This window comes from Hippichthys cyanospilos, chromosome 5 (assembly GCF_059441005.1).
Source record: "Hippichthys cyanospilos isolate Australia breed blue-spotted pipefish chromosome 5, RoL_Hcya_1.0, whole genome shotgun sequence".
In the NCBI taxonomy this organism is placed as follows: domain Eukaryota; kingdom Metazoa; phylum Chordata; class Actinopteri; order Syngnathiformes; family Syngnathidae; genus Hippichthys; species Hippichthys cyanospilos.
Genome location: NC_142373.1, coordinates 1,911,954 through 1,938,961, shown reverse-complemented (window position 1 = coordinate 1,938,961; position 27,008 = coordinate 1,911,954). Strand labels below are relative to the sequence as shown.

The window sequence follows — 27,008 nt, the reverse complement described above, 5'->3', positions numbered from 1 at the left end:
TTAACTTTATTTGAAAACATCTCATGAATAAAATGTAATTTAGCTGGAAAACCAAAGCGAAACAACGTAACAGAGCCGTTAGCATTTAGGTGCAGTCTCCTAGCAAGCCGAGGCCTTTTTTTTACCAAAAGGCAACATGATCGCACTTTTGATAGAAAACGCCTCCGAGCGTCAATAGGCAACAATCAAACAACTGTTGAGTTACTGTACTACCTTAAGCGTTTATTTTTATTTTGCATGCTCACAGTTTTGGCTGAAGAGTGCTGTTCACATACCTTGGTTAAAGATTCCTGCGTGTTTGTTGTTGAGCACACACAAGCACAATTACTTCACATGAGTAAAACCACAAAGATTTATTACTACCAAAGTTTCTAATGCAGTATACTGGTCAATTTCCAATTCACAGATGTCTGGGCCATTCCAACAGTTGTTGGGAATGACAAAAGTACGGACCAACTTCCAGCACCGCCAGATGTATAAAAACACCCTTGGAAACACTCAAACATACACGAGAAGCACTCATCTTACATCAAACATCAAGCGCTGTCATAAACTTTCTGGTTACAGTCATTCATTCAGTCTAACTAAACACTACCTTGCAAATACAGGGTGAGTTATTTTGGGGTACTGTTGTCTGTGCTTGGACGTCCTTCAGCCTCAGACCCGAAATGTTTCTTGAAGAAATCCAGACAGGACAGGGGAAACTACTCGCAAATACCTTACCTGGAAGATAAATTCATTTGAAACTAGGGTTAGTAAAAGTCCAATTCATGATTGGTATGAAAAGTCGAAATACTGAGATCAAGGCCAATCTTACGTCGTGGTTTGACTTCTAGATTTCAACTTATTTAGGATGTCATCCCGCCGTACACCCTGAACAGTTGAGTTTAATATACCTACAATACATGCTTTTGGAATATGGGAGGAAGCTTAAGTACCCAGAGAAAAAGCTGTCAGGCACAGGGAGAGCATGCAAACTACAAAGAGGAATGCTGGAGCTGTAAGCAAATTCAGGACGTCTGCACTATGAGGTGGCATCAGATGATCAAGAAGTTAGAACATATTCTTTAATGAAAAAATTGAATGTTTTGTCAAGATACATTTGCAATGCAGTCCCCAAGTAGATTGAGGGCCAATTTCTGCAGTCCAATTTCACACACACACATACTCTATATGTACGTATGTACTGTATATATATATATATATATAGAGAGAGAGAGAGAGAGAGAGAGAGAGAGAGAGAGAGAGAGAGAGAGAGAGGGAGGGAGAGAGGGGGAGAGAGCTCTCTTTCTCTCTCTCTATACTGTATATATATATATATATATATATATATATATATATATATATATATATATATATATATATATATATAGAGAGAGAGAGAGAGAGAGAGAGATATCCATGTTATGTATTGCATTGCAATACATTTATTTGATAGGATGAGCCAAGAATTTTCACATAAAAGCTTTATTGTCACACAGCATTTTTTTTAAATTCAGTACTGATGTCAAGCTTACAAATGTGTATTCAATATTTAGCATTGTCACGGAGAACACTGTGTCACACTCATTACATTTTATACTTATTTAATATACTTAATTTATTAAATATCTTTATTTGGCAGGACTTTACAGGTAAGCAGGAAACACACAGTGTGCGTGAGTGGGCCCGTAGGAGCAGGATATTTTGAAAGCAACACTGAAATACGAGTATAACAGCAGCGTTCTATTTACCAAACTTTGCAGGTGCACATTCACAGACCAGCAAGCACAAACACAAGCTGGAATGTTAAGGGAATGACTTTGTACATAGATATGCTCTCTTTTTACAATTTTTTATACATTCCTTTTGACTCAGCCTCACTGCAAGGTTAATACTAAGTACAGTGTAATTTTTTTTCAGAGTGCGTTTTGTGACATTTGAGTAAATAAATGTGAGACAAACAATTAATATATATATACATATATATATATATATATATATATATACATATATATACATATATATATATATATATATATATATATATATATATATATATATATATATATATATATATATATATATATATATATATATATATATATATATATATATATAGACCATTTTGGTCTGCAGCCTACAGAGTTGAAGAGAAGGCATGGCGCTTTCAGAATAAAAGCTCAAGCCATGCGGGTGACGACAAACGATGATGCAAAGCGAGCCTTATATTACAGTGTCTTCATAAATGTTTAAATAGAAACATGTCTGCGCTTTTTGGCAAAAAGATCATGTACAAATGAGTTTCATATTTTCTCGCAAAACAATACTATCCTATGCAACCGAGCTGCGCTCTATATATATATATATATATATATATATATATATATATATATATATATATATATATATATATATATATATATTAATAGTGTGTTTGTGTGTATATAAAGTACAGTATTTCCTGTTAAGCAATGGTCCCTATGAGGCCGACCTGCCCTACAGCGATGTGTGGGTTAAATGATATGGGATTTTGAGGTTTCCTGTTTTCAGAATTGCGTGGCGGGATGTATCAAATGTTCTGAGGAGCCAGATAAGGCCCACAGGTTGCCCATCTGTCGTAGCTCATTTAAAGTGCATCTAAGTAGTTGCGTTGTTCCAGTGCACGCAGATGAAATTCATTGGGGAAGTTGTGGTTTTGCCTCCATGAAATGACTTATCTATTCATCCTGAGTGTGTGGTTAGAAGTGCCACGTTATACGTCAATACGTCTTTCACAATTATGACAACTTGGACTACCCATGCTTATTTTTTATCGAGCCAATGTGAGGTGAGGTTCACAACATAAATGCCATTGACTCATTTCAGCTTATTAGTCTTGAAACTCTATTGTCTTGATCTACCTGGTAAAGATCATTCACTCCAGGGATGGGCATGATCATGTACCTTTTTAAATTACCCTTACAAAGGAGTGAGTGTGTGAAATTTGGTCTGAAAGTAATTGAGGCTAGGTAAATCTAGCTGAAGTCTAAAGTGTTGATTTCCATCTCAGTTTGTTGTCTGAAGAAGTTCTCCTTGCCATCAACAGGAACTTATAAAAATTGACCTACTCTAGGCCAGTGGTCCCCGACCTTTTTATCACCACGGACCGGTCAACGGTCTCACTATGTATGTAATATCAACAGCGGCCAGAGATGGTGCAGAAAAAAAAAAAACAAAGATCAAGCACAAACGTATGAACTGTGAAACTAAATCATCCCCAAAACATTATTTCGGGTGCAGCCCACGCCGGCCGGTACCAGTTGATCCACGGACCGGTGGTTGGGGACCACTGCTCTAGGCTAAATATGGTTGCTGTCTAAAGAGGTCTGAGTTTGACGTGAATGTTGTCTAAAGTCCAAGCATTTACAAGAGTTTTTCATTCAATTTGTGGTTCAAAATAAGAGTCCAAGCATGTAAACAAATCTCAAGTAAATAGTAGTAAAAAGTCTTTTCTTCCACCTAAACAATGTCTCACAAGTTTTGATGGTTATGGACAGTCCTTGAAAAGTCAATTTACCAAATTATTTCAACTGGTTTACTGTAATATCGAGAGCGAGAGTATTTAATTGCCATTTCAAAACGTTTGAGAGCTACAGAAGCTTAGATTGGGGTGTACAGAAGTCTCAGTGTTTGCTCAAACTTGTGTCAACTTCAAAAGAGATTCTCCCATTTTATAAACTGAAGGGAGGCCCATCCCTAATCAATACACACTCAATTTAAATTTCGAAGTTGTTGCAAGGTAAGTCATTTTAAGGAAAAAACAAACAAACAGGAGCACTAATATTGGAGGACAAAAAGGAAACTATTTATCACTCTGTTGCTAGGATTGTGATCAGCTCCTCATTAATGCTGAGTAATAACATGGAAATTGAGGACTTGGGAGGTAGTATCAAAGCCGTAACAGTAGCATGACTATCTGTGTGTTCAGGGTATTCCGGAATTATGAAATCAGTGCGTGATGTTTGACACACCCCACCAAACCCCAAAAGTGGGTAAACATAAATGTTTATAAAGTGATGGGTTTTGAGCATGTTAAAATGATCCGTGAATGAAAGTAGAGGAAGTGATCCAACAATAGAATACTTCATGGATACTTCATGGAAAGAAATACACGTTTTCAAGATGCCTGTTCTCTGATAATATAAGGGTGTGGTGTTCCTGTAGTTCGTGTGTGTTCCTCTTACATGTGGAAACAGCAATGTCGCCAAGGTGAGCTGTGAATCCGATGACCTCATTGGCCTGGCAGCCATGGGGATCCCCAAACAAAAAAACACACACACACGCACGCACACACGTACACTTGATCTCTTAGTTTTTAAATCGTCGCGCCAGGAACAAATGGGATGGGTCGCTCTCCTTCCTTTTTAGGAAAGTGTGAGGTGTGAGATCATTTGTTAAATAAACATGTGCAAAAATACTGGAACAATCAAACAGTGGCAAAATAATACATCATCCAAGGGTCTCAATCAGCTGACAGTGCCCTCTAGTGGAAAAGGAAAGTTACAACACTTCAGAGAAACACTACCAAGAGGCTTAGGTGTGCTCCAGCAACCACTTGAAGAGGGGGAGGCGGTGACACTCTCTGCCCGAGTGGGACGTTTCCTCCAAGGACTGAGGCTGAACATGTGATTGGCTTTCCTCACAGTAGCGCAAAAGGAAGTGCAGCAGATCTCCCACTCTCCAATTCCTCTCACGCAGCCTTTGGACCACAGCTGGAAGCTGAAACCACAACAACAGTTTCACCTCACTCACTAAAATTCAAACACTTTGCCACTGTATGCCATAGTATTACTCGATGTCATTGGCAGCTTAAATTGGGGGGAGTAGACCAAGTCGGGTAAGTCACTTTAAAAATAGGTTGACTAAAAATAACCTCCTTGAAGTTTCGACGGAACCGTGTTGGCGTCATTATTTTCATGCTAATGTATGCAGTGTTGCAATGGCAGCAGGTGAGAGAGGCCCCCAAAAACCGGGGATTTCACATGTTTGGGATCATTTTCTGTTTAAAAGCATGACAAAAATACAATTATTGCAGCGTAAAAAAGGCATACCACAGCAGTGCTTAGGAAAAAAAAAATGCAAAGACAATCTTGACATATGGCTCCATAATTTTTCTTGGTGCACAATCTAGTGGTTAAATGGCTGATACTATTTAAATAAACATTTAGTGAGTAATTAGCAGGCTTTTATTAAAGACGATATTAGCACGTGGACCTACCCAAAATAAAAGAAAAACTCTCAAAAAGCACTCAGGCTGTACAGTATTATCCGAGAATATAACCTGTCCCTGCAATCTAAATTGGCTTCGATTTAGGTATTAAAATTTTAACCACTAGGGGGCAGTCAAACGCAAAACATGGCCTGTGTGCTCAACAAAAAGAAGACTAAGTAAGAACAGTAAATTTTTGGCCTTGAAGTGGCAAAGAGGCGCCTTACTCTCAAGTTAGTCATGGAATATTGTTATATTGAAGTCACTTTAAGTAAGTCATTTTAAAAACACTATTAAATGTGTAATGTATATATAGCATTATGTATGTGTGAACTCGTAGGAAGTTAGTGTTTGTTGACAATTGTAATTGGTGGCGTGCTAAGGTTAAAGGCAATTGTTAATCATAGGCAAATTTTGGTGTTGTCTAATGAATCATAAGATAACAAATAATAAGTACACTCCAACTCACGTTCAACCCTAGTAAAATCTTTAAGAAAAAAAAAAGGGGACAGGCACGGCGATTACTTGATTATCTGATAATGGAAATGCATCCATTTCTACCGCTCATTTGAAGTAGGGTCATGGGAGCAGCAGCTTTAGCAGCCAAGCCCAGACTTCCCTCTCCCCAGCCACCTTGTCCAGCTCTTCCGGGGAGATCCCCAGGCGTTCCCAGGCCAACCAAAACACATAGTCTCTCCAGCGTGTCAAACCAAAAAAAAAAAAAAAAAAAAAAAAAAAAAACCGAAAATGTTTCAGGTTGTGCCTGGATTTAAGTGGGGAAAAAAGACGGCCATGTGCGAAAGCTGACAATCACACCATCGCAGACTTCACAAAGAGTGAGGTGAAATGGTCACTCTATTAAAATCAAAATACAGCAGATGGAAACATATACAAAAGTAACTAATGGATAGATTTGTCAAAAAAATACAAATAGAAATCAGTGGTAAGGTGAACGTGTAAATGTCAACCTGACAATACTACTGGTTGCAAGAGCAATGCTTCTTGAGCTTTAAGAGACATCACCACGGGTGTATTGTTTTTGCAATGAGGTTTCTTGACAGGATGCAGTGCCACCCCACTGCTACTCTTATAAGAACATATTACAGTATATCTTATGTGAACATCAGGTAAACAATAGCTGCTTTAGATAGAAGAGTAATATTACATGAAACAACCTAAATTTTTCTATATTACCTGCTGGAGCTCCTTGTCAGGATTCAGTTGGACCAGGGGGACACCGGCGATGGAGGCTGCCGCCCACTGCAGCAAACTTCTCAATTGGGGGTCTGGGGTAATGTGTTGAGAGCTCCGTCTGAGTTCACGGATGTCCGTGTTCAGGATAACCAACAGCGTCCTAGAGGCTTGCACCTGTGTTGCGTCCACACACAGAGTTCCTGCAAAACGGCGAAACTTCAAGTTAATGAAAGGACTTTAATAACATTTACCTCACATGAAAGTGGAGATTAAAACAAAATAAAGATCCCCTGTTCACGGGATTAAAAAAATGGAGACTGGAACAAATGATGCATGCAATGACAACATCAGTCTACTAAAAGACTCCTCATCGTTAAAGACGCCGTCTCCTCATAAGGTAAGGTCATCTTTAATAGTGCACAGTGAACCTGTTTACAACATGTGGCAGGACTCGAAATATCCTCATTCATTTGGAGAGACTGTTTATGTGCATCTATAGGTATTGCTGTTTCTGTACCAAACTGTTTACATAGGCCCAGTAGTTTACTATTTGAGGGACGGTGGGATTAGAAGAAATGCTTGTTTTGGTTCTTTCGCAAACCATAAAGTACTTCTCCTAAAATCAAACCACATTTTAGTACACTAATGTGAGTAAACATGCTTTGAGGTTTGAGCAAAACAAAAAAGAAATAGCACTTAACTGTTCTTGGAGTCATTTCAAGTCAAGGCAGTTATATTTAAAATTTGCAATTCACATACAAGGAAATGGAATGCTCGATAACATTAAAAAACAACATCATCTTAAATGAAAAAAAATAAAAATACAGAAGCACTGTTGCTACAAGCAGCGGGAAGCAACGTCTAGCGTTGCCATTAGAGGACATTTTTCTAATCCAAATTTAGGTTCTACAGGGGTTTGCATTCAAACTGTGAATTGGGGCTTTCAGAAGAGGAGACAAACCTATTAATTTGGCGGACACAGACATAATAATGAGTGAATGTGCGGGGAGTGAGTGTAGACGATGAATGAACGTCAATACGGCTGACTAGTACTACGGGGGTGGTAAAATCCCCTGCTATGACACACTCAGACAGCATGGCAAGCTGACGTGCACAGCTGAGCTCAAACGCGGATGTCAGTGAGTGGTGAGGGTAAACTAGACTCCGATTAGGGCTTTGCCTACTCATTTATCCGTGCCGCTTTTATGTTACAATGACTAATGTATAAATGAATGAGGTGAATCTAAAGGTGGAGTTTAAGGACTCTTACCACTGGATTCCTCTTTGACCTCTGTTTCTTTGTCATCTGTATGGTCACTGTTGGATAAGTCACAAGGATAAATGAGATTACAAACCGGTTGCGATCAAGTCGTCATCCTGACTGCAACATTTTTCCAGTAACTTTCCTGTTTTGACTTCACTTATGGTAATGTTTAAGAAGAAGAAGTTGATTTCTCAATTCTGAAAATCCTCAAACCACTTGATTTTGTCAGAGAAAAATACATCAAACCTGCTTGTGAGTCAGCTGGTTAATTTGTCGGTTTGATTTTAAGTGTCATATAGTTGTCATATAAGTTGTGCACTGTTCAGTGTTATAACTGTTCGACAAACATTGATCAGATGGATTTGTGGTTTGGCAGAAAGCTGGTCAGTGACAAAAGGCATCTTTCACAATTAAATTTGTTTTTCGACTACAGGGTTTTCTGTTACTCTGCCTCCGTGTCTTTAGGTCAAACTCTGACATTTTCCTGTCTGTCTGTCTTTATTTATTAGCATTAAGATTATGAAGTGTTAACAGGCCCCGACAGTTAAACACATGGACCCTAATTTCAGCTCACCAGAACAAAAACCAGAACACGACAATTTTGTTAAATATCAACTATACAATATATTTTCATCAGAAACTAACACAATTTTAATTGATCGTCATTCTGGCTGATGGTTGAGTTATTACTTTAGCTAATGCTAAATGCTATTGAAATGGAGAGTTTGGATTTGTCAAAAATTACAAAATAATTCCCTGCAATGTGCTCACTACTGGTCATTGCTGTTTGGTACACTAAATGAGTCGGTCTATGGTTGCTGTCCAACTCAGTAAATGGTAAACTGCTGAAAGCGACTGAGTACAGTACTTGCGTTGTTTTGTTTCTCTGCGCACCTATTGTTATTAAATACAGGAGCATTTTTTTCCTAATCATTGTTTATCAAATTAAAATGGAAAAAAAACCCATCAAGGAATGTTCTAAGTCCCAAATTGTAACACTAGAAACGAGTTTCCAGACATGCTCAGCTCACAAAGGTCTGACTAAATTTTCCACAATTCTTCCGAAAGCAGGAAGCAGTTCTAATTCTGCTATGACGGAAATGCAAAAGTATATGTGAATTTAACCGTTAAGTTCCTTTTTAATTGGTTTCTAATATGAATCGCTATAATGACTGTGTGCCTAACATATACAAGACCCGAACAATTGGCTCGCTGGCTGACAATGGCATCAGGACCAGATCTGTGTAAATTGGGGCAAAACAATGGGATTGGTGAAAAAAGATGATCCTAAACTTGGACAGAAGGTACTTCAATGAAATTGTTCACATGACTGAAAAAGCTGATGCACATTAGAGTGTTTGAAATTCCCAACAAACACAGCTGAAGCTAAAATGTGGCCTAAAAGGCTACATGGCTGCCGTTGCTATGATTACCCGACTGGCTTGAGTTACCAGAAGCAAATCAAGCAACATCTGGAATTAGTTTGAAGGGAAAGACATCAGTCTATAACGTCGGATATTGAAGAGGAAAAAAAGAAGATGTGTGATGGCCATGATGGGCCATATGTAAAAGAGAAAAAGTAGTAGTGAGTCTTGCTTGCGTGAGAATGTCGCTGCAGTATGCAATCAAACTGTCAGTGAGCCTGTCAATAGTTTAAAAGATGAGGCTTTGCTAAAGTAAAAACACTGGATTACAATTGAGGTATGAGAGTTTCGAGGGGTGACACGTCAAAATCCCTCTTTCAAAACTGAATCCAAAAATCAAATTGCATTTTTCATGGTTTCTGAGGTTGCATCAAATGTGTAACTGGGATGAAGGAAAAGAAATAAGGCTTTCAGCTTTTAAGTTGAACATTCAAAACTAATACTGCTTTGTCTTAATAGCGTTCGCTGCCATTTTTCCCCTCACCCCAGACGCTGATCGATTGGGACACATCCATGCTGCTTTTATGTGTGACAATGCACAGAAAACAGGGCAATGTTCACTTTGGGGAAGTTTGATCTGAAAGATACATCCCTGTTCTACTATCCTATCACTTTGCAGTAACAATGTGAAAAATGCAAATGCATGATCCTGTGGTGAGTTGACTCTCAGCCTAATGCCTCAATCCAAAGGGTGTGAAGGGTTGATGAGTATAAAAATAGCGCACAGTAAACCAAAAAGGGAAACACCCAAGAGCTATTTTGGTGTTGTCTACAAACATCATCAAAACAGTGTATGTGGGATTCCCTTCTCAGAATAATGCTGAGCTGCAAACTTTGTTAAATCTACAGCAAAGGGCAATGAGGTTATTCATGCATCTGTGGGCGATTTGTTTCTATTTTTTTCCCATTAGTTTGTCACCGTAACTGTATCTAAATATTTTGCTAACAATCTCCTCTAATACAGTTGTTAACCACTTTTTTGTTGATGGAGCCTGCAGGCAAAGACACGACAAGAGGTTGCCTGAGAAAACCGAGATTGTTTTTATGGCACCCAAACAGTGATGATGACGCGAATAGACAAGTGGAAACAACTAAAAAAAATACTGTATCCATTTATAACTTATTGTACGCTCGTTCATAAGAACATGCTGGCATTAAACCCGCCATGCAAACATGACCAAACATGACCTCATGAGACACACTCACACAAGACATCCCAGGAATCTTGCTGAGCTGTTGACCAATTAATTCAAGGGGTCACTTATTTTTTTTCCAAACTGTAATGTTAAAATGTTTGCATGTTATTTTACAGTGTTGTTAAAATGTTTACATGTTAATTTTCAATGAAATTACAAGCACAATTTTATGTGTGGTAGTGTATAGGCAGACGATTTATTCTTGTGATTTAGATTAAATCAGCACAAGTGGTCATTTTACAATTTTTTGCTTGCCCATTTAAAGTCAGTCAGTAGCATGGACCGCCTACTGTCTTCGTATAAATAAGAATATTATCTATAAAAATTGTATACCTAAACCTGAAAAGCTTAGAGTAAAACTGAAAAACATAACCAAGTGCATCAAAGTGTGTGAAAAGAAAAAAAGAAAGAAAATTACTAATTTATTGCAATTACACTTCACATGGCTAAATTAAAAAAAAAAAAAAAAACACCAGCCCAAAATCTACATAGTAAAGTCTTCAATTCAATCGCATTCTTCCAAATAAGACAAACAAGCTTACATGTACGTATAAACAATACTAAACGTACACCACAATGTCTAGAACAGGGGGCAGTAGGCGTTGTGACAGGCGCGCCACATTGCCTGTAGGCTGCACATGGAGAAAACATAGACAAGGGCGCAAACACATAATTGTAAACCAAACAGCCCTTTCCAGAAGTCATTGGTCTGAATGCATTCAGATTCATGGTTCAATAAAACAAAATTGACGTGAGCTCAAGTCATCTTCCATATATATAAGAAACACAGCCCAGCAATTGCTTAACTTCTAACTTGCATTTCCTGGCTGAGAGCCACTAAGAGTAAACATACACTTAGCAATGTGCCCATTGTTTACAATAACACCATCTCTCTTTGTCATGAAGGAAGGCACCCCAGCGTACTTTGCTCAGGTATTTACGAGCGATTTGTTAATTCAAATCATACTTAAAAAGCAATTTGGCAAAAAGCTCTTAATACTTCAATCTTAAACATTCTATTTTACTTTAGGGGTGTACAATGACTGCCACGAGCGCTCAACAGGTGTCGAGCATCTGCTCCGAGCAAGACGTCACAAGATGTTCCACAGGATACAATGAGACATTGGAACCACGTATTGTGTGTAACATCACTAGTTCAAACATTTCTCAGAAACTCAGCTGAATAAAAGAACATCAATCGAGAAAAAAAGAACAAAGTATCATTTACATCAAATGCGGCTCATTCTGGGAGGGAGAGATGATCAAGTAGCACATTGTTGTCACAAGCTTGCTTCCGGGAGGAATTTCCAAATAACGCACTAAAAATCTGTTGGTTTCACATGTTACCTGATATACTACATTTTATTTTGTAGCATTGCCCTGCTTCCTCAGACTGTTTGGCCTTTGACAAAGTCACAGTGGCTTGACAGGCAACAGATACTCAGAGAGTCTCATTTGACTTCTGAAATCCTAAGTAAAGAAGACTTATCTTAACATGTGAGTGATATAGCCCAGATGTGTATTTTCATTCATGCTGTTCACTTAACTTTCTTTACAAAACTGTAATATGACTAAAATATTGTTTGTTGATATAAATGCAAAAGAGGCGATAATAATTTTATATCACGGGATGGGAGCTGCTGGAAAACTAAATCTCGGGGCAAAAAAGTTTGCAGGGTTACTGACCTATCTGAAGGCGAGGATGACATGTGTTCCTCAAAGGGCTCCCCCTCCAAGCCAAGACTGCTCCAGCTGCTGCTGTTCCCATTGCTGCTAGAGAGAGAAGGCCACTGTCAGAAAAAACTAGGTTGTATTGTTTAAACAGTAGTACACTTTGCAAAATGCAGAACTGCTTGGTCCGAAATGTGCTTATACATTTTATGTGTATTTGTTTTATACTGAATATATGTTATATATGGTCAAGCCTGAAAATATTTATATTTCTCAGCTTTTATTTATATTTGAACAAAAAGTTGCATGTTCAAAACAACTATTCTCAAAAATCAATAGCCTTGATTGCCTGTTGCAGCAAATAAAACACATCCGATGAGGACGAGCTTCGTATCTACTCCATGCATTTGGACAAACCTCCTTTGTTTAACAAGTTTTGTCTATTTTCATGATTACTTACAGTTTAGAGTCTTACTGAAGGCATCAAAATTACTGAAAGTTATGTACTTAAAAGGGTGAAATAACTACTGGCTGGGAGTGGGACTGTCACTTCTTTTGTGCAAACGTCAGGAGGTTATAACACAGCCAACAGCCCTATTGGACAACTGTTGAAATTAGTCTTATGGTATAATCCACTTGTGTCCTATCCATAAATACCTTCCAAGGCCAGGAGAGAACCAGGAGCAAATGCAGGAATCCGCGGATAGAAGAATCTACTTATTTTATGTACGTGGTTAGAGTGGATCACATGGTGGGAAACTGTTCCTTTAGTTCATCAACATGCTCCAACACCCTTTGAGGATGATTCGTATTTTCCCTTAAGTCGTTTCATCTGCTAAGCGGAAATGGTCACAACGGGCTATTAAAGGGATTCTAATGAATCACACATGGCAATGGACTTTGTTCCTGCAGAAACAGTGCCTGAAGAGACAAAAGCACTCCTTTAAGACACACCTTTAGAAAATATTATGATACATTAACTCAGCCTCCTTGACAGTCAAGACACTGTCCTCCACTGTGCTCCTTCGTTATCTTGGGAAAGGATCTCATTGTCAGACTTACTTCCACAGAGATATACCCTCATTTTTGGGGAAAAAATAAATACGTTAGAAATTGGCAACTGGTGTGAGAACATGTCAAAGGATGGATACTCAAGATTGACCAGATACCAAAATCTCTCTTTGGAATTTACATTCATTGCAGTTTTCCCACCTAAGATCACATTTCTGAACTACTTAAGTGCTTTACAAGTACAGCTTCATAACGTTTTTTTAAGTTAAATAAAGTGTACTTAGAAAGCAAAGGTTAGTTTTCCACCTTTCCACTTGAAGGTCTACTGGTGATAATAATTTACTTTATTTACACCTAAAAAGTTAGCACACAGGGCTTCTGTATTTGATGTGACACCATGACTTATTCTTCATGAGTTTTCCAATTTTTCTGTCATTATGTGGGTACCACCCAGTGTCCAAAATGAGACACTACAGCACCATTTTATTCCGTTTTTCTTTCTTTGCACTTCACTGTAGTCCTTGACAAGAAGTTGTACGAGCACATATTTTGATTGGGCCATTTTCTCTTTCACTAGAATTTAATTTATTTTTAGTTCATCTTATTGTGTGTTCTGTACCAAATATGTATTTTATGAACAACTGGAATAAAGATCATAGAAATTTGCCATTCATGTAATGCAATTTAAGGGAAAATGTTGTTGGGATAGCTTGTGAACCAGTTATTTTACTTTATTTTTAAAATAATATATTTTATAAGAACATCTTTACATTTGACCACCGCTTGGAATTAAGAGTCAGTATTGGATGTCTGTTTGACCTTCTCTTTTGTTCTATATTGATTTTAGTCTAAATTGAGTTTATTGCTGTGTTTGCTATATTTGTGTTTTATAATTTGCGTTTTAGTAACTGTACAGCATTTTGATCAGCACTTTGAAGTTGTTTTTAAAAGTGCTTTATAAATAAATTTTAACATGACAGTCCGGCACGCATAGCAAAAATCCATATATAAGTGGCACTAATTACTTTCGAGTTACATACCATAATTTTACCAGTCCAACCCAATTGAGAATAGACTATCCTCCAAATACTGTAGCTCCTGAGCTAACATGAGTTTGACAACCCTGCGAGTAAAACTTAAAACTAGACAGGAGGGAGAAAAATTCAAAGGAATAGCAGCTTTATTCAAATCTCTAGTATGGATTCATTTTGGTTTCACCATTTAATTCAATGACGATTGAATGAAAACCTTTGGCAGAAATTCTACTGTCGGCAGACAGGCAAATATATAATAGACATACTATGGAGTATATGTTATGTACTGTAATGCTGTACATGATGCAGGATGTATACCTGTCACTGAGGTGAAGGAAGCTGCTGTTGTCATCCTCAAAGCTAAGGTTAGACCAGCTGCCCACACTATCGTCTCCGACACTCAACTGCTGGGACACAGTGGACTCTGTTGCTTCCCTACCTGGAGAGCTACACGCAAAAATAGAGTAATTTCAGAAGGTGTCAAAAGACAAATGTCAAAATTGCAATATACAGTATGTGATTACCGATGATGAATTTTTAAAGCAGAAATTAAGAGGAATTAAGATAAATATGAAAACCCCTTGATTAATCTGGAGGACCATGAGGACTACTTGTTTATGAGTTTTGGAAAAATGAATCATGGGACAGCCATGCTTGATTGTCGCAATGTGACAAAAAATAAAAACAACACAGAATGAGTATCTCCTGGCTACCAATTTTTTAAAAGCATTTGTCAATGTGCGATGATTAGGACCTTCAAATTAGCTTCTACAGTACATATGACATCTGTTCATAATGTTAATTATAATGTTACTAACCCTAACCCTTTTTTGAAGCACATCACAAAAACCAAACCCCAAAAAGGCCATACCCCCCACCAAAAAAACAAACAGACAATTTCTCCAGAATAAATTAAATTTCGTGCAGATTGAAGTGGTCATTTGGGTGGTTCTCACTAAGTATTATCCGGTTGGATGCTCAAAGGCTTGATCCACGTCGAGAGGCAATACCTTTCCCTTAAGAATACAATTTCTTTTAAGAATCAGTCACCTGGTTTTACTACTTCCAATATTGCATGTTTATGCAAAGATGATAAACATTTTTAAAATACTTGTTTATTCTACAGTGGTTAAATGAACTTTGTGTCGAGCATAGTGCAGTTATACAGGAAAAGCCAGAAATAAAATTCTTTTTTTTTTCACATTAGTTGCATGCACTATTTCTTCAATGTATTCTGTGTGTGAATCAGCAGGATGAGACACGGAGTTCAGCTGCAGGTATGACGCATTTGCAAAGCGAATGCTGGTCATTGGATTGGACTTACCCTGCCTCGAGAGTAACATGATGGCCAATGTTGACCATTCGGAGGTAATTTTCAACAAATAATTGGTCGTTTGTAACTTCTTTAAAATCTGAATATCTTTATAGAAAAGTAGTGAAACTGTTCGAAGTACAAAAATAATTGTTAGGGGTTAAAATAGGTGTTTCATGGTCAGTGCAATGAAAACAATCGCTTGCAAAGGGCTGAGTAAACTGTGTTCACGGGATATTGCAGGAAGATTTGATTGAGAACATACTGTAACATAGCATGTATATAGGGTGCACCGGTCTCTAAGACGCACCTTTAATTTTAGGGTCAAATTCTGGTATTTTCTATGTTATTGCGTATATACCAACAGTGTGCCAACAGTGTAAAAACTATACCAAAATAAGAGGAAATCTCATCTTTGTAAATTCTTCATATTTTCTAGAGTTCATATTCATAAGATATATATGTAAGATATACAGTATTTGTTGTTCAGACATCCGACACAGCGAATGGTCAGTGTAATGTTGAATGTACTCGAAGCAGTTCTTTTTCCTTTTCCTCGCAACACGGCTTGAGGTCATTTTGCCACCCAACGTTGCGCACCATCTGTGTTCCAAGTTTATGACTGTATGTACATGCCAAAACATCACAATTAATAAACGAATCAAAAGGAATACATTTCAATGTTCTCTAACCGGCGTACACAGCTCCATACCTTGCTACTCTTAAATGAATCAGCTCCGTTTCCCCTCCGTTTTAGTAATATTCCTGTGTGTGAAAAACGATGGACTCGGACATTGGTTCTGTCTGCTCGCTTCTTTAATTGAAACTAATGTCTAACAACCTCAGCTAACACAAGCTGCTGTTAGTTGCAACAGGCACAGGCTGCTAATAGCCAACTGACATCAATCTTCTTGCTTGTACATAACAGTAATTATTGTAAGTAAGAATACGGCCGATATAAAAATGCACATCTGTGCGTCAAAACTTGTCTTATGTGGCTGACGGATGGTGTTGGATGAACCCATTTCAACACATCGGTCACAAAAGTGACTGTAAAGAAAATTCTATTTATGAAGCTCTATAAATGATTTTTCAATCATTTTTTATGATGTACTGAAACATTAAAAAATGTAGATGAAATGTGTGCAACGTCACATGTTTAGAAAATATTGTCACATTAGCAGAGCTGTTTACTTTGTGGTTGCGCTTCGAGAGGTAGATGACAGACTCAAAGCTCCCAAACAAAAGGATAGTAAAATATGTTAAAATAAACATAAAACAAAGATTTTTCGTATACATGATCTTTAAGATGATATATGCATTTGCACGTACTCAAATTAGTTTGGTGTATTTGCACAATCAGTAATTACATTGTTGTGACAGGTCAAAAAACACACCTTTTGATCAACTATTTCACTTTTTTTTTTTTTTTTTTAAAGTTCTTGATTATTTCAAATGGTTACCAATGGCATATGGTTGGGATGTTTTCATGTCCAGGAACAATTTGGGCTTAAATGGGTTAAAAGAAAAGAAGAATTTCTCATTTTCCATTTATAATGCACACTCATACTTGGGGGAAAAAAGTGAGTTTACAGTATATTATGTTTTGAAAAAGTTCATTTTCGGGCGATCATGTGACCTTCCTGGACCATACTTTCAGAGAACCACGCAATTCAACCATACTTTGTATTTTGACTGATTTTAACTTGGAGGGGTATTATTGTTACAGTTTTGTTGCAAGGGAGGTAGGACCCTCAAATGCTTCATAAACATTAGTTATATAGACAGGCAGAACATGCATAAATATACTGATGTCTTCTTGTTTGTACCTTACACTGGACGCTTGGCAGACGTTTAGTACAGAGGTCATAATCTCAGCAGTGAGGCTTTCTGCGTAGCTGGTTCCATCATGACCAATGCCGCTGTCTGCGTTAAGGCTTGTGTTGCTTAACTCCCTTTTGGCATTTTCCATCGCCGTAGACACCATTTGCTCTGCAAATGCCGATCTGTGTTCCAGGTCGATATGAATTTTAGGAATCTCGAGCCCTTGGAGGTGCTCTGGTCTAGTATGATACTCTGAGCCCTTTCTCCTTCTCTGCAGTATAGACTGGTGGAAATGGCGACTCAGTTTGGTGCAATAAGAGCAATCCAGAGCCTGACAGTAACGGCAGGTCTTCTGTCCCTGGACGGAATCCGGCATCATCACTTCAGACAGCCTGTGAGCATGTGAGTGTCTGTCTGGGCCGGGAGTCCTCTGATGATCTTGGAATGAATGCCCTACTGAAGCCAGGCTAATTTTTAGAGTATCCTCAACTATTTTTTTTGCGTAGTGCTCGATGACCTGCATCATCCTACTGTTATGGCCACCATCAAGCAAGCTTCCCGTGCTGTGGTAATGTCTAGGTTTACTATCCTTGGAAAGTAGAGGGCAAGAGAATGAGTTCCTAATGATGCTCTCTGTCATGTTTTCAAGTTTTGATTTCTTATAAAGACAAGAGTCGGTGAGAGATTTGGGGAGTCGTACAGACGACATACGAAGTGTTCGGGTGACATCACAAGTGATACTGTACGCTAAAGATTCTGCAAAATTTACCAGATCAACACAGTTCCTATGGCCCCGTTTTTCTTTGCAACTACACTGTGCATCGTCACATGAAGGACAAACCACTGATTCCACAATGTCTTTGGATAGTGAGGCGTCATTACCAAATGCCTTCCATTCATCTGGTAACGACTTTGAGGGACGAAGACGAGCGCTGGAGGATCTTTGTTTAATCTTGCGAGTCGCATGAGCCAAACCTTGTTTGATAGACCTGTAAGCTAGACGACTAGCATACTGATCTAAGACCAACTCCTGATTGCCACCCTCCTTTTTTAGTACCCTAATGATATAGCCGGCATATTCATCTGTCACACTCTCACAGCTGGGATATGTTGAAGACAATCCCGAGCTGGAACTACTCAACAATGGGATAGGTGGGCGGAAAACAGAGGACAGGATATTCTTGGACAGTTGCTCGGTCACTTTCTCCACCCTCCATTCCCTGTTCTGATCTGTGCCACTTGGAAAGTGATGTTGGTGGTGATACAAACAACCCAAGCATGGATGGTCTCCACTCTTTCTTCTGGGAGAACCGTGTTGGGAGCAATGTTGGAAAGAGGTTACCATCCTCTTCACGTCATTGATTACTTCCCCAGCTACCTCCCCAGCATACACCCACAACGTGTTCAAAGTTTGCTCTGAGAAATGAGCCACACTGTCTTGCCTTTTCTCACCTGGATCAGCAAGTTCCCCACCTTCATCACCCACTTCCAGAATGTCTATCTCTGTTGCCATTGAGACTATATGACAAGCCAACTGCTCTGCATAATGGAAAGCTTCCTTGTTGGACAGCCGGCGAGATGATAAATGTCTCACTTGCTGGGGGACACCTTCTGAATCGACTGTTTTGTTGGTGCAACTTCCACTGGGGTCTTCTGGCAGTTCTTCTTCCTCTTCATCCTCATTGCCATCTACCTCTTCAGAAAGTGATCTCATCAATTTTAACATAAACTCTGTTTTGTCTGCCTCTGGACTGTTTTCTGTTGGCCCAAGGCCAGTCTCTGGGTGATTGTGTGGTGTTGGAGGAGGGGTGGCTGGGGAAAATTCCTTGGCCAACTTGGTTTTTAACTTTTTGGAGAACTGTTTTATTTGTTTCTCCTTGGATACTTCACTTGGCTGCTGGGGGGTAGACGGAGGAGTGCCGGGTGTCCGACCAGATTTTTGACCAGAGTTTGCAGTTGCATCATCCACAGAATGAGACATTTTCTTTTGCCCGCCAATCTCTGCATTTGGCACATTCAGAGTATCTCTTTGGCCCAGGACTGGTTTTGCAAGGAAAGCAGGACATCCATCCAAACCTTTCTTCATTTTAGAGGAACTTACAAGCTCAGAGGCTTCAGTCACTATTATGTCCGCCATATTACCAGAAAAGTTTTGGAATGGAAACTTTCCCAGGGTGCAGTCTTTTCCAGGGGTTAGCATTTGAGTTTCATGGCTGTAAATATGTGTTTCTGTACATGTAGTGTTATCAGAGGCAAATACTGTTATTCTTTTAGGACTGGACTGGGAGGTATCTGTTCGGCTGGAACCGTGCTGGTATTCAGGATCCTTTAGACATGTGATTGCTTGGCCTGCTTGGGGCACTGGGATACAGCTGGCCATCCCTGACACAGTGAAAATAGCTTCCTTTACTGTGCAGAGGGGACCCTCTCCTGAGGTCCCTGGAACATCCACTGAGGTTGCATTGGAAAGTTGTTGGTTAGCAAATGTGCTGCAGGTGTGAGCACTCATATTGTCTGCACTAACATAACAAATGTTGTCTGGAGAAACACTGATGGCTGCTTGGCTAGTAAAGGTACTTTCAGCCTGAGAAAGCTCGATGAACGCCTCCTGGATAACTGATTCGGACAGGTCTGAAGCATAGGAAGTAACCACTTCCTCTTCCTCATCTTCTCCTTCTTCATGCCCCTGGCCAAAAGACCAATCACTTGGAGTTAGAGGTGTAGAAGGGTGAGAGAACTGACACACCTCCATAATACCTTCGAATACCAACTCTTCAGCTAAATCTGTCGCAAACTGTGTTACTGTGCTCTGGAAAATCTGCTTTTTCACATTCAAGAATTCTTTCAGCGCACCAGATACCGCCTCCCCAACCAAGAAGTTTGCTAACCCATTCACTGCTCGCTCCTTCAAGACAAAAGCCTGCCGCATGCCAATCTCCTGGAAGGCCATTTGAAATACTGAGGAGGTGAGTCGAGCAGCCAGGTGACACAAAGTGGTGGTACAAGTAGACACACCTTTTTGGAGGTCCCGCAAAGCGCTGCCCAGGCTCATTTCTACAAGGTCCGCAGCAAACCTCTGGATACCATCCTTCAAGGACTGGGATGTCTTCTGTAACTTGGCAACTGTTACAGTCTCCTGGATTTCTGACAGTTTCATCGTGTAGCCCGAGGTGTTAGTGAATTCCTTGTGGCAAACACAACTGAGATTCTTGTTGTCATTAATATCTAACGCGGATTGGTAGCCGCAGACAGATCCAAGAATTTCTTTGGAGAGACTGCTGGCAAAGTCAGAGTAGGTCTTGTACAGAGAGCATAGATCGCGAGGTTTCCGTAACTCATTGCTGTCGCTCCCATCCTCATTTTTCTTCCAGAAATATTCCAGCACCCCAGTTGATTCTACCAGGGGGCTAAAGGCAGAGGAGTTGACAGGGCTGAAGAGTGGACCACCATTATCTTCAGAGGGACTCTGTACTGGGCGTGGGGAGTCAGGCATCTCAGAGTGAGGTCCATAGGGGGAGCCTGGCTTAAGGGGAGTGGGCTTTTTCACATTGGCTGGAAGAATTGGTTGATCAAAACAATGAGGATACATCCCCTTTGTTGAGCAGCCTTTGGAGACAAATTTAGAAGCTGAGCCACCAGTGGTCAATTCTGCGGTTTTAGTCTTTGTGGTTGTGGCATTGTCATCCACTGGCAGCATTAGAGTGCCACTCTCTGTACTGAAGTCTTCCAGGTCATCAAACTGGTCAAAACTGTCAAAGAATTCACTCACTTCCGAGTCAGAGTCTTCCACCCTTTCTCTGGGACCTCCTGGCACCTGAGGGATGTCCAATTTGGCCAGCATGCTCTTCTGGTAGCCGACCTCATCCAGGAAAATTATAGGGCTTGGGCTGGAGCAGTCTGACTCCTCAGATTCACTGATTTGAACTGTTGGCGAGGACAGACGAGCTCCTGGACTGCAATAGGTCCACTGAGTGTCCATGCCTGAAGACCTCTGGACTGTAACAGAAACCTCTGGGCCTGGCTTGTGTTTGGCTGCATATTTTTTTGAAGACGAGCTGGTTATAGTGTGGGACCGAGTTATTTCCTTTCGTCTCTTGTGGGCAGGGACTGTCTGTGATGCCACGTCACGTCTTTTGAGAGGCCGATAACCTTCAGGTGTTCAAAGCAGTCAGAAAAGGAAGAAAAAGAAAAAAAGAGGTAAGACAAAATAATATGACAATAATAAATCCACTATTTTCCCAATCTTTACAAACTATTTCAGTGTAACTTGTGTTCCGCGAAACTTGTGTTTCATAACGCACTACACACACTTCAAAGAGCTGCAGTGCCATCTAGAGAACAACACACACTACTGACTATAGAGCAAATGTGGCATGTGTAAAGCTGAAATTAGAAGCAGTGATGCTGTTATCATATGCCCGACGGGTCATACCAGAGTACAGTACAACAGATGTGACGAGAGTCTCGTTATATCTATTGATTTCAGTAAAAATTCTGAAATAAACTCTACAGCTGTAGGGTTAAACAGGTGGGAAAAAAAGCAATTTCTTACATGTGTGGATTAGCAAGAGCTGAAGCATGACTATGTGGAGGTTTGCTGCACTGTGCAGAAAAATGGATAGATACATATATTTCAAAGGATAATTTATTTGGCAGGAAAAAAAAAACATTAGTTTAATATATTTAAACGTTATAATTTAATGTTCCTTTGCGTTTGAGTAAATAAAGACCCTGGGCCACTAGATGAAGAAATTGTGCAGCGAGCTGCCGAGATCAAAAGCATCTTTATATAAAAGGTTCTAAATTCACCTAAGCATTAAACCTTACATGGGTTCTCTCCAATTTCGTCATCCTCGAGATTCTCTACCGCAGTGACAAAGTCATCTTCAATGGATGAGATGGACTGGTTGGTATCGTCTTCCTCCGACTGCCTCGCCTCACCCCTGTGGTGGTTTTGCAGCTCTAGAGCATAGCGGACGCCAGTGATGTAGCACCCAAGTAGGCCTGTCAATGATGCGACGCTAGCCGAGGGTTGCCCACCACCACCGGGGTTGTTGCGTAGCACACACATGGCCTTTACCCAACACTGTGTGTTGAAGGTTCAGGGGGAAAAAAAACTTATTAACAATTTTGAAAATGGGATGGTATTGGACGTGGTTATTTTTCAAGCAGTGATAAGCGGTTTGATTACAGGATCACTTTTTTCAACTTACTTGAGGCCCAGTGTCCTTGTGATCTGTCAATCTGGGCAGGTCTTTGAACAGCTGAACTTCATTATTCCTCAGACCTTGGATGTGGAAGGTCCTGAGCATTTCACACAGCCCAGCCGGAAGGGACTTTAGGGCCTCAAAAAAAAGCATAGAATACATAGTTGCATAATGGATCCAGTGACTGTCATGTGCAAACCATGCACATGCATCACACAATGTTTCAACTAGTCGCCCCCTTTCATATAGACATCATGTGAAATTGCTGCATCAGAGTCATAACAAGAAAACCCAGTATTTATTCACATTTTATAGAGAAGCCAGAAAAGGTAAGATATGAACAAATCTGTGCCAATATGTGACAGACAGAGTTCCACAGTCAAATAATTGTCGTATTTTAAAGAACATAATTTGGCAGGTCATGCTACTTAAACTCGGATGCAACTTCACAGCAACTTGTGTGTATTGAAATTAGCTCGAACTCGGGGTCTACTTAGAAAAGGGTGGCTTCCACGGGCAGAGTAGTTGGTGATTATCAATTTTAAGAAAGTTTAAAAGTACCTGATCAACAGCATCATCACCTTCATTCTGACCAGGAAGACACACAAAATGAATCTGAAAGGAGATATAAAATGGTTCATGTTAGTAGCTAGGTGACAAGTGGCCCCCCTCTTTACTGAATTTTCCACTTCAGATGCTTTAAAATACCCCATAACAAATACTGGTTGATTAAAATAAACAATTGTTTGCTTTTGTACATAATCAACGTATGTAGAGCATGTACGTTTGCATGCTTGCATGAGACAAACCTCTGTCACTCTTGTGATGTCTCTGGAGGGGACATCCAGGTTGATATTGCAAAGATCCTTTCTGCTCCGCAAGAGGCTCTTGGCAAACTGTGCTCCATTGTCACGCACAGTCTGCACACATAAGTGGATGGTCATGGATCAGAAGTAAACAGGGGATCAAATTAGAAGTATTAGGTAATAAGTCCAGATAGTGTGCACGCAGGGTTCATTTACTTTATTTACCTCCAGAGACTAGGTACAGTAAGTGGGAATGTAAGGTAAATGTACAGGTAAATAGCACATCAGAATTATTCCTGATTACAATAAATATAATGAATAAATTAAGTTTTATTTGTCCAATGCTGAGATGGACAGGTTAATTATTATCTTTTTTTTTGTGTGTGATTTCTGACAGAATGACCCACCTGGATCGCGCTCCAAAAATGCTAAGGCATTGTCATTTTTCCGCCCCAGTATTCCATCATCTTTCCTTATAACAACACTCATTGTTCAACACTCAAAAAAGAGAAACTGTGTTTGCATTAGTTTCTTAATATCAAAAGCTATATTTTTACAAATTCAAACAAGACCAATTCTGATTTGTAGGTGTTTCTATTCTTCTATTCTATTTCCACTTCAGATTGTTTCTCTTCTGAGGCGCTCGCGCACAGCCTGTACAGGTGTGCGTGTGCAACACTGCACCACCGTGCTGAAAGATTTGAACAAGCCTACTGAAAGGCCAGTCTAAACTCGAACCAAACCAGGCACACCGGCGCCAAAGGGATGGAAAATAAAACGTATGCTTCCTATTTTGCACCAGAACCAGACAAATAGGAAGAAAAGTCAGTCAAACACACAAATATGCACAGACAAAGATCAAGTGAGAGATTTGTTTATGAAGGATAGATGGCCAGAGTTGGTTGCAAAACTTCTACGATTAAAGATAACATGGATGTTGTCCTGAGACTTCCCAAGCATGATGTAAATATGCGGGGGAAATAAAGCATTCCCGCTATACTTTTGCGAAATACTTCTATTTCGACACAGCTCATAAACCACCTCAATGTTTTTGCGAAATTTGAAAAGTTTTCGAAATTTCTGTTTCCAAACCCAGTTTCTATTGCGCACAATGCATTTGGCGCAATTCTGAGGGCAATGGAAGCTCTCTCTGGAGCTTCTGTTTTCATATTTTGTGTCATAATGCTCCACACATTTTCAATTAGACAGGTCTGAATTGAACTGGTTGTAGGCCAGTCTTACTTACATTGTTTTATAGTAAAAAACAATAAAAGAAAGAAAAAAAACAGCACATTCCTGTAAAATGACCTATGATAGGGTGGCCAGACAGGAACTCGTTATGAGTGATAGTGTAGTATGCGTTGAACAAACTAACTTTCACATAAAAGCAGAGTTGTGTTTTATGTTTTTATCATTGTTATATATTTATATTTTTTTAGTGTTTATATTACTATATTACTATTGGGTTTAAAACATCTTCTTTTAAGTTGTATACAATAATTAACCAATCTTGCCAGCCACTGCTTGTTGCAGACAATTCATGTGACAGTAAAACATTTTGCAACTATCATACCGTCACTTCGTGTTAATGTGAAACTAATGATAAATTAATGCAAACTACACATCATCTAATATGACCATGCTTTACTTACCCTCCAAAAGGATGCACACAAATACTGTGAGGTTTGGCACTAAAGTGTTGGTAGCATCAGTAACACTACTTCAAAGGTAAGTATAGTTTTGTGTCACCGACTTTTCCTAAAACCCAAATCTGCGATGTTTCATAAACTGATTTACCCCGCTCACCTCTTTTCTGACAGAAGATCTGGACTTTATTGATGCTCCTCGAATGCGCGCGCAAGCATCCATGGCGACCAAGGGAAGGCCGCTCACCTGTGAACACAACATGTTCTTCAGAGGACTAAAATGAAGCTGTGACCATCAATCAACATTCTTTTTGAAAATATTTTATTGTGTGCAAAGACTGTCTGCGTTGTGGTCTACGCAACTACAAACAGGTTTTCTTCTCTAGTTTTACTTATTTTAACCCCCAGAAAAGAGGGGGGGCACATTACATTTTTTTTGCTGGGTTGTCAAGACAACGTCGATCCTCTCATCAATCAAGCAATCAATCAAATTTTATTTATATAGCCCTGAATCACCTAAGTCTCAAAGGGCTTCACAGATGAAATCCTCTCATCCTCTCATCTTTTCATGCAGAAAATTGTAAATCAGTCCGTCAACCAAATTTGTCCTTCTACTGATAAATGAAAACATGTTCACTAGCATGTTTCATATTATTTTTAACCAGGACCCTGAAAAGGAGCACAAACAATGACATTCCCAGTAATGCTGCCGAGAGTTGTAACTGTGAACTTAAATGAGGCAGTTCACACACACTTAACAGCATATAGTCAGCCAAGCGGCGCAGAGTGATTCCATATTATAATGAATGGAAGTAAAAATTGCAGCAAACAAACATCCGTCAGTGCTGACAGTCTGCCCATTTCTGCTCCAGAATCTCTTGCTGTACACTGGCCCAGTAAAGTTTTAAATCAACAGCAAGGCAGTGTTACGCTCACCTAGGAGGGTTTGTCTGTCCGGTTGAATGCCTCAGTTTGCAAACATTCATTCAACCATTCCTGCTGACAATATGTTAGGATTTCCACTCACTTGATTCCTAAATTCTGATTCATCATTTGATTTTATTGGCGAACACACATCAATTTGAATGACCACTAACTGGAGTCCAACCCTTGTATTTACAGTAGTAAGTATGTTCGGATCGTAATAACCTTTTAACTCACTTCTCAGTGATTAGAACCAGAAATCCTGATCATGTAAAGTCTATTAAAAAAAAAAAAAAAACACACATTCACAAGGCCTTCGTGGCGAGGATTTTTCTTCCTGTATACGATGGGAAGGTCCCCCGCGATTAACGTGGTTCATTAAAAACACACGTACACACAGACATAAAGATAGGGAGTACAGTAATACCATTTTAAAACAAATTATTTGGTTTCGTTTGCCAAAATGACTGCATTTGCTAGTATTTACATTGTATTCATAACAAAAAGGAAAAGAGCAGGCTCTTAGTTAGTTTTCCTTGCATGAAGTGGACTGAACTGAACGTTGTATTAATTAATAAGCTTCAATTAAAAATGTAAGGCGAAAATAGCTAATGTTACACCCTGTGGCCTCAAACTGACTGTGGATGCTGATGCGATTGTCCGCTTGGCAATAAACACGAGCACGGACGTTGATAAATAACTATAAATAACTAAAATTACTCTGATATGGTTGCACCAAAACACCCACATCATTTATTTTTTTTTCAATGTGACGAGTGATTGTTGACAGACTGTCAATCAAGTGAGCTAGCAGAGATAATAACAGGCCGCAGTTATCGAACGCCGTGATGTCACCCAAACGCCGCAACTAGCGACAAATAAGCAGACAAACGTCAACGCTTGAGGTGCCCATAAAACCGTAAACGATCGCTACATGTGATGAAAAACATCGCCACGCACATGTTTACGTTTTATTTACCTCTGATGCTGGGTGGTGTTGTTAGACTACCAGCAGTGGAGACGCTTACCACTGTGCACCATTCGCGGACAGAAAATGAGTTGGGTCATTTTCCCTTAAAGAAGAACGCAAACAGAACAATGTGTTAATTCGCCTCCGCAGAGCAAATTATGAGAGCAACGAAATTATGTCATCATCGTAAAGGGACACAAACGTAATTTGGATCCGAAACGTGCCATCGGCGTTTTTAACATCATGCACGAGAAGTCGTTTGAAGTTTTACCAATTTCTGTAAACGCAACCCAAC

At 39.5% G+C, this 27,008-nt stretch overlaps 1 protein-coding gene across 2 annotated transcripts; it reads right to left on the bottom strand.

Annotated features, from left to right (window-relative positions):
* Nucleotides 1-2,031: 2,031 nt before the first annotated feature.
* Nucleotides 2,032-26,799, bottom strand: LOC148423125 (A-kinase anchor protein 11-like). 2 transcript variants are annotated; one of them, XM_088415443.1, is made up of 12 exons: nucleotides 26,723-26,799; nucleotides 24,980-25,066; nucleotides 23,177-23,287; nucleotides 22,929-22,982; nucleotides 22,374-22,505; nucleotides 21,988-22,246; nucleotides 17,166-21,309; nucleotides 14,343-14,471; nucleotides 11,995-12,081; nucleotides 7,695-7,741; nucleotides 6,425-6,624; nucleotides 2,032-4,740 (listed from the first exon to the last, which is right to left on the bottom strand). In XM_088415443.1, the coding sequence occupies exons 2-12, from the start codon at nucleotides 25,040-25,042 to the stop codon at nucleotides 4,555-4,557; spliced, it is 5,412 nt and encodes a 1,803-aa protein (XP_088271569.1). In that variant the 5' UTR covers nucleotides 25,043-25,066; nucleotides 26,723-26,799; the 3' UTR covers nucleotides 2,032-4,554. The 2 variants fall into 2 exon arrangements, with proteins under 2 accessions (XP_088271569.1, XP_088271570.1); XM_088415444.1 differs by having other exon boundaries at nucleotides 11,995-12,078.
* Between the last annotated feature and the right edge of the window lie 209 nt (nucleotides 26,800-27,008).

What these genes read in the sequence shown, in the direction of transcription:
- LOC148423125 (XM_088415443.1), bottom strand. Translation starts at nt 25,042, where the DNA reads ATGGATGCTTGCGCGCGCATTCGAGGAGCATCAATAAAGTCCAGATCT. An exon ending in TCATCCTCGCCTTCAGATAG is followed by an intron (nt 7,742 to 11,994) that starts GTCAGTAACCCT and finishes CTTATCCAACAG; the next exon opens with TGACCATACAGATGACAAAG. An exon ending in GGTCAAAGAGGAATCCAGTG is followed by an intron (nt 6,625 to 7,694) that starts GTAAGAGTCCTT and finishes GCCGTTTTGCAG; the next exon opens with GAACTCTGTGTGTGGACGCA.